The sequence below is a fragment of the Poecilia latipinna genome, unplaced genomic scaffold, assembly GCF_001443285.1.
Source record: "Poecilia latipinna isolate Pla-1442-1.1 unplaced genomic scaffold, P_latipinna-1.0 Scaffold92, whole genome shotgun sequence".
NCBI lineage: Eukaryota > Metazoa > Chordata > Actinopteri > Cyprinodontiformes > Poeciliidae > Poecilia > Poecilia latipinna.
In genome coordinates, this window is record NW_015112708.1 from 353,038 (window position 1) to 365,812 (window position 12,775).

The 12,775-nt window shown below is 38.2% G+C and overlaps 1 protein-coding gene across 6 annotated transcripts; it reads right to left on the minus strand.

Annotated features, from left to right (window-relative positions):
- Nucleotides 1-814: 814 nt before the first annotated feature.
- LOC106941516 (troponin T, cardiac muscle isoforms-like) lies at nucleotides 815-12,423 on the minus strand. 6 transcript variants are annotated; one of them, XM_015024575.1, is made up of 18 exons: nucleotides 12,275-12,423; nucleotides 9,226-9,340; nucleotides 9,033-9,144; nucleotides 8,935-8,942; nucleotides 8,070-8,093; nucleotides 7,528-7,551; nucleotides 6,154-6,168; nucleotides 5,655-5,675; nucleotides 4,968-4,988; nucleotides 4,495-4,516; nucleotides 4,350-4,410; nucleotides 4,097-4,213; nucleotides 3,906-3,983; nucleotides 3,065-3,175; nucleotides 2,859-2,971; nucleotides 2,665-2,755; nucleotides 1,389-1,426; nucleotides 815-947 (listed from the first exon to the last, which is right to left on the minus strand). In XM_015024575.1, exons 3-18 carry the CDS (start codon nucleotides 9,116-9,118, stop codon nucleotides 908-910), a joined length of 870 nt encoding a protein of 289 aa, XP_014880061.1. In that variant the 5' UTR covers nucleotides 9,119-9,144; nucleotides 9,226-9,340; nucleotides 12,275-12,423; the 3' UTR covers nucleotides 815-907. The 6 variants fall into 6 exon arrangements, with proteins under 6 accessions (XP_014880061.1, XP_014880065.1, XP_014880068.1 ...); XM_015024579.1 differs by lacking the exon at nucleotides 9,226-9,340 and adding an exon at nucleotides 11,405-11,485; XM_015024582.1 differs by lacking the exon at nucleotides 9,226-9,340 and having other exon boundaries at nucleotides 9,033-9,133.
- Nucleotides 12,424-12,775: the final 352 nt, after the last annotated feature.

Consider the following 12,775-nt stretch of genomic DNA (forward strand, 5'->3'; position numbering starts at 1 on the left):
CACACAGTGTAGTTTGATGTCAAATGACACACAGTGTAGTTTGATGTCAAATGACACACAGTGTAGTTTGATGTCAAATGACACACAGTGCAGTTTGATGTCAAATGACACACAGTGCAGTTTGATGTCAAATGACACACAGTGTAGTTTGATGTCAAATGACACACAGTGTAGTTTGATGTCAAATGACAAACGGTGTAGTAAGATGTCAAATGACACACGGTGTAGTTTGATGTCAAATGACAAACGGTGTAGTAAGATGTAAAATGACAGACGGTGTAGTTTGATGTCAAATGACACACAGTGTAGTTTGATGTCAAATGACACACAGTGCAGTTTGATGTCAAATGACACACAGTGCAGTTTGATGTCAAATGACACACAGTGTAGTTTGATGTCAAATGACAAACAGTGTAGTTTGATGTCAAATGAGACACAGTGCAGTTTGATGTCAAAAGACACACAGTGTAGTTTGATGTCAAATGACACACAGTATATATGTATGCGAAAATAATATATACGGCCTGATTTCATTTTCACCCCCTAACTCCTAAAAAACCCTACAAATTTGTCAACAAGACTTCCTGTGTGAACGTAGCTGAAAGTGTTCCCAAGCACATTTTGAGTAAAATCTCACCTGTTTCATCAGACCTTTACATTCTTGGGTAATTCTTGGTAAAAACCCTGAAATAAATATTTTATTGCAGCAACAATCTCATACTGAAAAAAAAAACATTTAACATATATTCAGTTGCTGAAATTAAAATCTAGTTTTATTTCAGGATTTTTAAGAAATACAACAAAACACACTATCCTCTTAAACCCAGAAATCGTGCTTTATTTCTGTGAACTTGTGTTTTGCTGCGACGCAAACTCCTGCTCAGGCGTCTTGTCTGGTTGGGGCCGTCTATCTCACCCTGCCCTTGGCCTTGCCTCTTCCTTTGACGCTGCAAGTTAGACAGAAATGTTAGCACATCTATTCTAATTAGCATCACAGTTAGCATTGGACACTCAGGGATTAATTCACATTACATGAAAGAAAAACAAAACGTTAGTTAATATATTAATTTAGTTGTCAAACACGTGGATAAAAATGAATAAAGGCAAACTTTACAGATTGTTAGTTTGGAACAGCTTTCCCCCCTAATAAATGATTCAAATTTAGCATTTTAAATCTAGCATGAAAAAACCCCAATATTTCTAGTCCATGCAGACTGGCTCTATTTTACTGATGTACTACATGGCAGACAATGACTGTTCTAAACAGAAAACCTTAACTTTTGTTTTTATTTTTTGAAGTTTTAAGTCTATTAAAAAAAAAACATGCTCCCGTAGAATTAGTTTTTTCAAGAGACGAGTGTGTGAGTTTACAGACGGCTACAGCTTACCTCTGGGTGGCCTGAACCCGATTCAGGAGCAAGTTGATCTGTTGTGAAGGACAAACGGACTAGTTAAAGTCACACTGAATGCCAGAGGGAATCTGGTGGTGCTGAAGAAGAACTGAGACGCTGTTTGTTTCACTGATGGACGTCTAAATAATTCCTGACTGAACTCGATCATCAAGAAAAATCAGAGAGAAAAAGGCAACAAGATCTCAGAAATTAAATGTTTATCATCACTGGCTGTCAAAATGATGCTTCAGCTGAGGAATGAAGCGCCGTCTGACAAAATAATTTCAGCTCAAAGCGAACGAGAGAGACAGCATGCCTTCAAGATATAAAAAGGTGAACAAGAAACACACTAAAAGCAAGTGACTTGTTAAATGTCAACTAACATATTTGCATAAAGTATATCTTTAAAGATCTAGTCAGCAATGCTGATATTGTTAAGATATGTATTTGGAAAATAGGAATTTTCATTAAGAGTGATTTAAATACACCGCTTGGCCAAAAAAAAAGAAATTATGCTTTTGTGTTCCTCAACAATATCAATATTTAGGTAATTATGCTCATGCTAACATTATTGCATATCCACTCCACTTATCTAAATGACAAACAACCTTTTCACAACCGTTTCAAGGCCCAATTCCAACACTCGGTAACTTAGACCTCTGGTGTATTCTCAGAAGTGTTACCTTAATTATAACCAGAAACATTCACACAGGAACCTTGCAGTTCTCGTGAAGTATTCAGTTCATTTTGCTGATTTTCGAGATTTTCGGGTTTAATACCGTTAGCATAATTAGCACTAAAGCTAATTTCATGGACAAGCTTATTAATCATGAAAAAGAGTATTTACCTTGGCTCAGAAAGTCTAGTGTAGGCATTTAAACTAGAGTCAAGTAAATTTGCTGGAAAAATGTTAACACCACAAAGAAAAAGCGTAATGTGAATTACTGGAAAAAATTTGTAGTATATGTTGATTTTGTCACAACTGCAGAAGAGCTAACAATTTCCAGATCATGTCAAAACCAAAAGTTGCTTATATAAAAATATGAAATATTACCTGTACTTCCATCTGTGGGACAATAAAGACCCCGCAGATGGAAAATATATATTCATTTCTCTGTATGTAATTGATTATTTAGCAAATAATCTTTGCAGACAGCAAAGGTTTAATCAAACGCATCTACTTCTCTGATGCTAGCTAATTGTGCACCGATTATTTATAAATAAAGTTAAACATAATGTGTTATTTACTTTAGGTTGTCGGGTCAGTACTCACGTCATATTTCTGTCTCTTGAGCTTCTCAGTGTAGTCGAATTTCTCCGCTTCCAGCATCATCAGCCACTGCCACAGCTCACCGGCCTTCTCCCTTTTAAACATAAGGCAGAAAAATCAGCGGCTGAAAACCAAAACCTGCTACAAACTCACACGACAGATGGCTTTTGATTAATGATGTCCTGCCTCGGACTCACTTCAGCTTGTCCTCGTTCAGATGGTCGATGTTGAGCGGTTTCCTCCGCTCTGCCAGGATCTTTCTCTTCTTTTCCCTCTCTGTTTGCTTCTTTGCTCCCTTCCTTCCATCTTGCTGCAAAATCAAAAAAAGGTGCAGGATGTTGTCTTTGATGGGTTTTTTTTAAATTATTAGATAAAAAACAAAAAATCCTGAACGGTAACTGACCCTTTGCTGGCCACCATATTGTTGAGTCATGTTAGTCAGGGCCTTTTTCTTCTTGGCGTCCTCGTCTTGCTTCTTACGAGCCTCCTCTTGTTCCTTCCTCTCTTTTTCTTCCTGTGAAGCAAATAGTGCAAAAATCCACCATCTTTACACCCGTTGACTGCACTCCAAACCTGCTTTTTTCATACAAAAAAGCCCAGGAAAAACAAAAAAAACTAAGCAACAATAACAAATGCTTATATATATTTTTTATTTTTTTCTTGGTCAGTTTTCCTTCTCTCAATGTGTTAAACAAATCCTTGACCACATAACAAGAATCACCTGTGCTGTGGCACATTTGACAAGAGCAAGCTAGTCTTAAAGAGACAGTAGCCAAAAATTGGGCATTTCACACACAAAACATCAACAGGCAGAAACATTGTTCAGTTTGAGAAAACATGAAGTCATTTAAATTAAAAGCGTGAAATAATATGCTAATATTTTTCCTAGCAAATATGTTCAGGCTTTTTGAGCTTGAACTTTTCCACCCTTTTTATGTTGCAACCACAAACTTCAATGCATTTCATTGACAACTTATGATACAGACCAATCCAAGGAAAAATACACAGCTTTTATTTAGTTATTTATTTTGTAATACAAGAGAAAGAGGAATTTTCTTTTACCAGCCACCTGATTATTCAGACTCGTCTCTAATAATTAATTTTCTCCTGCAGATTAGAGCTGGTGTGAACGCTAAGTTTTCTTTGGTGCCGTACAGAACTTTCCTTGAGTAACTTTGGACCAATTTGAGATTCCTCTCCTGTTTACAAAAATCACTTTAACTGCAGCTTCAAAAGGTACTCACAACCAAACGATTCTGCCTCTCTTTCTCCTGCTCGGCACGGATTCTCTGCTGTTCAGCCCTCTCAGCACGACGCTTCTCCTAATCATCCGCACCCACACCCACACACACACGCGCGCGTACAAACAAAACGCAATTGTTTGCTGGGTGGTACATCACTTTGGCAGTGGTGCGTGCTTTCATGGAAGACTTACAATCCTGTTAACAAGAGCGATGAGCTCCTCCTCGTCCTTCTTTCTCTGAATAAAGTGGGCCTCGATCAGAGACTGCAGCTCAGACAGATCTTTCTCCTGACGCTTCCTGTGGATGTCCTACAAGGAGGTCACACACACACACTCAAATGGGCCTCCACTCAAAACGTCCACTCATTGACACTTGGGTAGCTTTAAACATCAGTACCATTCACCAGATGCTTATTTTTTTCCAACCTAAAGCAGCTTGACTCACGTCAAAGTCAACTTTTTCCCCCTCTGGTATCTTAGGAACGGCGATCGGCGGAGCGAATGCCCTGCGAAGGAACACATCTGTTATAATAATAATAATAATAATAATTTGTACACCGATTAGATTTAGGAAGGTGGTAAAAACTTACTTTGGTTTGGGCTTGGATTCATCTGTTATAACAGGAAAAGAAAAAAGTATATGTTTGTTACAATTTTTTTAACAGATTTACTGCGAATTAAATGCTGTTTATACGTTAGCATAACATGCTAATACGTTATTCTTTGATAGTACTCATTATTTAGAGTCAATAATACTCTAAATAATACGCAAAATAAATTGGGTTATAAATAATATAAATGGGTAAAAATGGTTAATTTATCTAGTTCTAATGCATCATTTTTCCTTTTCTTTCTAATCTCTTGCTTCATATAAAACGCTGCTCAGCGATCATGACTGAGTTTTGCTAGCAAAACTCAATCCAGCCCTTATAGTATATTCAATTAATTTAATAAAGCGCAGCAGTGTATCCAGCACTTTTTAATTAATTTGTGTTTTTTTTTTTTTTTTGACAGTGTGAATTTGCAGTTTCGTAATGAGGAATTCATCGGTCGTACTTCATACCTTCATCTGCAACTGGATGCTCTAAAGGAAAGAACAGAGGAAAAGTAAGTGTGTCAAAAAGCAAAAGACAAAGGGATTATTGGTGTTTGCATTCATCAATGACTGACATCTGACATTTTCTTCAAAGTTTCCGCATGATTTTTTTTTTTTAAATTACAGTTCTAATTATAATAAGTGCAACATGTAAGCCATCATGGCCCCAATCATGACACTATCACCACTATGCAAACAAGCATGTCACAGGTTTTTATACTCCAATGTGGGAAAGTAAAAGTAAAAGTTAACCAATATTAACCAAAGATTATGCTTATATTTATATGTTTATGTGACTATACACAGAACTGGTCTCCAAGAGTTATTTCTGTTAAAGTAAAAATTGGTAGAAATACTTTTGCACTCTTTACTAGAAAATATAAAGTATATTTATATATAAAGTATATAAGTTTATATTTAAAGCCATATTTTTTTTTCGTTTAGGTAAAAATAATTTGTGACATTATTAAAAGTTCTTATTAATCTACTCAATTGTACAAATCTCAGTCATAAAACACTATCAGTGTCAGCAAATATATTTTCCACCCATAAAGTTAAACAGTAGATCCCAGAACATCCACCATTAAGAGTGGACTGTTAAAACCAGTTCATTTGACATCGTGTTTTTGAGAGTTTATAATATTGTAAACACACCTTCATCCGCAGCTGGAGCCTCTAACAAGACAGGACAGAGGGAAATGTTAGAGCATCAACAGGCAGAATATAAACGGATTTCCTTTTATTACTTCCAAACCCCGCATTACCGAGGTCTGATATTTACTTTATATATTCCAATGTGAAAACCTTTCTTGCATGTCAGAGGGTGAAATGGAAAGCCTGAACTCATTCTGTATGCCATGTCACACCAGGGTTTCAAGGCACAAAAATCATATCTTTTGGATAAAGGAAGGCAGCTCTTCTATTAAAGTGTGCTATCAGAATAAATCTGAAGCCAAGAGGGGAAAATAACAAGCTATTTGCATTTACGAGTAAATCCTTCCATAGCACAACATACAGAAGATTGGAAAATTAGTATTTCAGATATCAACAGACAGCTCAGCTCTTAATGTCTTTTTGTCCAAACTGCACAACAGAAAAAAAAACAAAAAAAAACATTGCAAGTCTGCACAACACAATTTAGAAGAAGAAGTACCTTCTTCTGCAGGCTCTTTGTAACGTAATCGTCGGAGACAGCATGAAATGGAAAACACATCATCAAGAAACGTGGCTCAGCTCAAGTCAGGTCGCTTAGAAAATGATTTCTACATTCAAGAAAACAAGAGCGTGTATAACAAGATATTAAATTCAAGTTTCATATAAGGATAAAGGAAGCTAGATGCAGGAAAACAGGCCCAGATCATGACACTGCCACCCCTTTGTAAGGGGTTTCGTCCTCTCGGATGTTTAAAAGTTGCCTTGTTTATGTTCCTGACCTTTACCAGCGTTGATGAATTGCTCCAGATGGTCCTGCTGCTTAAAGACTGTAGCCTCAACCGGCGCAGAATGAATAAACACAAAAGTTAATAAATAAATGTTTTTCTCACTTTAAAGATTTCAGTTCCTTTTTCACGACTTTGATTGTTTAATTATATTGGGGTAAACATCACAACATTGAGTCGGTGTAATAAGAATAATTTTGGAATTATGGAAGCAGAGTGGATTTTTTTTAAGATTAAACATGGAATGGGACAGTTTTCTTGACAAATGGTTTTAATAACAGAGAAATGCATCTTTGTTTTTGCAGGAGCACACAAATATACTGCAGTAATAAACATTATTAGTTGGGGGGGGGGGGGACCTGTCATAATCTGCACAGATTCTCTAAACTCATTTAAAGTTTCTTGCAAACGCACAAAAATTGAGGTGAAAGGCAGAAAACAAATCTAGGATACAGAACATCCAGATAAAAATGTTAATGTATTTGTAGTGCCTATACAGATCTCTGATCACTCTCTGTACATGAATTTTATGTAATTTGGTTTCTTGGTTTCTTTTTCGTGCCTTATTATACATTTCAGGACATGTTGGTTGGAACTTTTTAACAATATTTGAGGTTTTTAGACTGATTAAACTCCCAGCAAGAAAACTTTTAATCTGTAGTCAGGGCCGGCCAAAGGTTTTATGGGGCCCAGAGGATATTTCCATTTTGGGGGGCCCATTTACATTTTGCTTGACCGTCCACAGTTTGTGTATTGTTTGCGTGGCTAAGTTGACATGAATGGATGGAAGGATTTATCTAGATTTGTTTGTAAACAGCTCAGATATTAGCCTATTGTTTTTAAAACCGGCACATAAATCAGATCACATGATTTTTTAAAAATTTGTAATCCAGAAAATCTCAAAGTGATTTTAAAAATCAGTTCATTCTTATTATAATAGACTACAAATGAAACATTTTGATTATTTGTGTAGAAATTCAAGTGCTCTTGGGGGCCCCCTGTGGTGGGGAGGTCTTATAGTTTTGGCTGGCTCTGTGTGGAGTTCATGGTAAAACACAAATAAGTAAAAAGAGGATTTTTTGTTTTACCTTCAGTAGTGGAGACAGGGGGCTCTGAGGAAAAAAGAAGCAACACAAACATTAGATATAAAAAAAAGTTGACATTTTATATAATAACTACTCTGATTCCACTCAAGATGTGAAAAGTGGAAATAAATGAACCTGGTCTTAAAGTTATTCCTGCACATAGACGGCAAATGTCTCTTAAGTGGATTCAGCGACACAAACAAATGGATATCTCATTTAGAGTAAATTCATCTGATCCTAACTCTGCAGGCACCGGCTGAGCAGCCAAACAAAGCAGTGATTACTGATGACTGGACTCAAAACGGCTAATGGGACTAAAACGAATGAGCAGCTATGAAAAGACAACATCGTTTACAGTAATCTGCAGGTGGAGGCTGCTTTTCACAGATTTCACTCAGTCAGCTCTGTTTGCGTTATTTGCAAACGGCAGAATGCCATACATTAGGCCATTATAATATCAAATTAAGCGGTCGTCGTCGTAAATGTTATTACGGTTTGTAAAAAAGAGAGACGAAACCATAAAGTATTTAAAGGACGAGAATTACCTTCTACTCCAGGTGGAGCTTCTTCTGAAAACAAGAATAAAAACAGAAAGAAAAAAAAACAGTCAAGCTCTGTTATTGCAGACATGACAAAAGACTTCAGCAACACCCACATGCAAACACACTTTGCTGAGATTATACGACCCGAGGGGGTAAGCACAGAGCAGAATAAAAAGACTGTGTTCACAGACAAAAAAAAAAAAAGAGCCTTTTTTCCCCCCCCTCTTTTCTTTGAGCCTTTATGACTGAGTGAACCAAATATGGATTAGTGGATCAATGGGACTCGGCAAACAGCTCCCAGCAGGAATCTGGTCACTCTGCACACTGTCATATCACTGTCTCTTGGGATGCATAAAAAAACAAACAAAAAAACAAAAACGCAGTGCTGGACATTTATCGTGAGCAAAGGTACAAACACGGAGGGATGAGCTTAGATCACCGACTGAGCCGTCTGTAGCCTCAGACGGTAAAGCAGCTCTGTGCTGACGTGTAGCTGCAGGACAGACTTGGAAAAAGTACACGCACATTTGTTTGGAAAGATGTGCGAAAAAAAAAAAACCCGCTTAAAATAAATTAGTTGTTAATTTTCCACACTTTAAAAGCATGCAGCCATCACTGCGCTTGACAGGCGAGGTGTTAGCTTTCCGAATCCTGCTGTCTGCTTTTCCTGGCTGACAGCAGGCATGTAACTCCAACAAAGAGGCTGCACACGTGAAGCCTTCGCCTTCCCGTTGCTTCGTCTTCTACCTGAGCTGACATAATCAGGTCAGCCGCGTCTAAGAATGGAGGCTAGAAGTGACGAGTTCTTTTTTTTTTTTTTTTTTTTAAAAAAAGGAAGCGTCAAACCACTTCAGAAGTCGTCACTTACCTTCCTCCCTGAAAAGAAATTAGGTAAAGATTTGAAATGATCAGAGTATCTGATTTTTTTTATTGTGATAAATAGCTTTAGAAGTGGATTTTACTTACCCCACCTCCTCCACTAGAACTTCTTCAATTACTTCTTCCTCCACAACTTCTTCTTCGACGACGTCCTCCACTGCTTCCTCAGACATTTTAGCTGATAGTTTCTTTAATCAAACCGAAGAAAAACAAACAATTATATTACAGGGTTTCACCAACTCAAATTTAAAACTTTTTTTTAAGACGACAAAAACTGTACCAAAGAATTTGCATATTTCGTAAAGCCAAAATGTTACTGCGCAGATTAAACGTAGCATCGTACGGTTTAGCAAGAGAGGTGAGCCGGTGGTAAAGACGAACGTCCGTCCAGAAAACTGATGATAAAAACGCAAAAAGATACGTAGCTAGCTAGCTAGCTAGCAAGGGTATGTTAGCAGCTAGTTAGCAGTAGCCTCAACCACCTCGAGTCACAGATGACGTCTGAGTATGACTCAAATGTTTGCCTGACAGAAAACGTCCCATGAGAAAAAAAATGTACATAGAAAATACAAGATGAAATAGTCCTGTCATAACAAAATTTAAGGCCAACTTGCATGTTTTTGATTGAATTTAAGACATTTCAAGGCCATCATTTTAGATGCATTGATTCAAGACTTTTTAAGGATGTGCAAACGCCTTGTGTTCATAGAAACTGCTCACATTTATCACATTTAAAAAAAAAATTTTTTAAATGGCTTACGTTTTCCATGAATCTGATTAGTTACAACAACAAACTCATTTCTCAGATGTTTCCCTGCTGCGATTATTTACCTGGTTCCCTGTTTTTAATCACTCTAATGTTACAACAAGCCCTTGACAGATGGTTCCTTTCTTCCCCAGCATTCAGAGCCTTTTATCATTTGTGCAAACAACAAAAAATAAAGAGAGAGGGAGAGAGAGAGAGAGAGAAAATATCTTGGCGGTAGGGCTGTGAAGTTGGAACAGTAGTGGAGGGAGAAATCATTCTGCAGGCTGAGGCCCAGGGTGTTAAACAGCTCCAGGCCTAATCCGCAGTCATTTCCTCTTGGCGCTGATCAAGGCTGCAGGCAGCCGACGGAGGCCTGAGTGGCGCTCAAACTGCAGGGAACGCATGAATTTTTTAATGATCCACTGACGCATCTGAAGACGTGATGTGCTTTTTTTTTTTTAATCCTCACACTAGTTGATCAGGTAGCAGAGACAGCAGCTTTCAAGCAGTTTGTTGGAAGGGATGCACCCAGTTTTCAGATTTCCCGTCATTAAATCGAACAGAAAGTGCATATTTATGATTAGACTTGTGGTTTAAATCATTACAAGTAGAGATTAAAGTTTTTCTCTTCTTTACAAAATAGCTCAAGAACAATAAAAGTTGACAATAGTAATTTTATTTTGTTGCCTCCATATTCTGAAGGTGAAGCTCCACCCAGCTTAAAGTTTTTTGCAGCACCTTACAGGATTGTCTTCCCTCAACTCCAACCAGCCTGGAATGCTAGATTTGAATGTAGGTGAAGACGTTTCAACTTCTAAATTTACTAAGATCTTTTTTTTTTTTTTTTTAATGAATTGGTCGTGCTGGTTTTTTATTTGGATGCAGAGGACTTCCGTAGATTTGGAAAACATGGATGCATCCCTTCCCCCCCCCCCATCACAATTTAGCAAAACAAAGAATTTTGAGGCTTTAAAAGTGCCAAAATGAGTACAAGTTCACTCTGTATAATATTGATTATAGAGGAAAAGGTGAACAGTTCCCTGCTATTGAATAAACTATTTTTTCACAAAACATTTTTTGCTTTTTTTTGCCTAGCATGCATAATATTGTACACTTTTTTCCTCATTCTTCTCTTTATATCATAACTAAAACAAGCTAACGTTAGCTGGTGAAATAGTCGGGCTACAATTACAGTAAAGTGACCGACAAATCAACAAATCAAGTCGGTCATAATTCGTGTCCAATTGTGAATACGGACTAAGATTTAACAATGACCAGAGGTCGCGAAGTCCTGAAAGGTAAAAGAAAATGAACTTTATAAATCAATGTGCTTTTTACGACTCCCACCTTGTCCTACCTCTAACCACTCCGTTTTATATACAGCCTATGTTCCTTTTTAGCAGAGGCGCTTCAGACATTGATCCAAGCATAGCAGTGACCTCTGGCTGCTGGAGATCAAGGTGAACAGGAGCAGACTGCATCAGCGTGCTCCGTCATTGGATTAGATGTCAAGATTTGATTGCACACAACACTTCCTTCAGAGGTTTTTTTTCTATTTTTTTTTTTTTTCCACAGGCTTATAAATCACACGATCATAAAATCCAATGTCAGAATGGCTGAAGAGCGAAGGGGTGAGCGAGGGTCTATTTTTAAGAATAATAGGACGAGCTCTTGAACAGGTGCGGAGCAGCTCCTCCAGACAATGGCTCACCTCGCCTGTACTCCAGTAAATCAGTGGGCCAGGTCCAAACATTCAGCGGGCTATTTATGTTGCTGCAGGTTTGACAGCCAGCTGCCAGTAATGGGTAGAGGGGACATTTTTTACAACAATAGAGCTGAGGAGAAGCTGATTTTGACATTGAAACGAGCCAGATTTCTTCCAATACTGTAAAAGTTTGAACGTTGAAGGTCTAAATGCACATTTGAATCTAATTGGGCATTTCTTCTTGAGACTTGGTATTTCTCACCATTTAGGTTCTCAAAGTCAAACACTGTGGTATTTGATAGGGGCCAGTAGAGATTAGAGCGGGGGAAGTCAAAGGTCGGAGGAATTGGGAAAAAGCAGTGGGATACGGGAAAAAAACAGAAGATGCTTTAAATACATCAGAGTGGAACGCACGGAAGTCCCGGAGACCCTTGGTACTGAATCCGCATTTGGTTCAATGAACACGGTCAGTTGGCGTTTGGCTGAAACCGTGGAACAGCACACCGTCTGACAGTGGCAGGAATGTTGCTGGTGCTGCTTTCAGCATTAAGGAGCATTAAGTCAAAGCCTGCAAAGTATGCCACCAACACAGCGGTCTCAGGGGCGAGCTTAGCACCTTCTTCACCCACATATGCAGCACTCGGAACAAAAAGCAGGAAGAAAATCCCCACCAGAGCCAACTTAGGCCACGTCGGATCTAGTTATAGCTCCATTTCTGGCTTTTTAATACTGCGTGCAAAATCACTTGGTACGTCACGCCAACATCAGATATTACATCAATGTCTTTCGTGTTTAAAACCACGCCGAGAGCTATCTTTTAGTTCTCTTTTACAGTCATGTTCATTTAGTTGTCCCTGAGGTCAAGGCCACTCTTACCTCTTACGCTGAAGAAGCGATGGGATTTAGGGCAAGTGTTGTTCTTCCTCTTCTACATCCAGCCAAATACAAACTCAGTCATCCTCTCTTCCAACCAAACGGCACAACTTAATACAGCCCCGGGGGTCTCGTGACCGCATGTCTTTGCAATGACTGGTTGGGACGGTCCCTTCTATTGTTGGAGACAAAAGTCAGATGAGACGTACCTGGACCTAAATACAGCCTTCACATGCTGGTCATGAATTGCACTGGGGGGCAAAAGGAGGAGGAAGGGAGGGTGGAGAGTTGTAGCAAAATAAGACAGAAGAGATAATATAGATAATACAGATAGATTGGACAGAGGATCTTTGTAATCCGACTCCTCTTATGTGAAAATGGGGTCCAACCGACCCCACACACGTAAAACGTGTATCATTTGCCATAGTCCTCTAACCCATATATTTGTGTGATACAAATATAGAATTTAATTAAAAAGTGAAAAAAAAAAATCTCATATTTTTT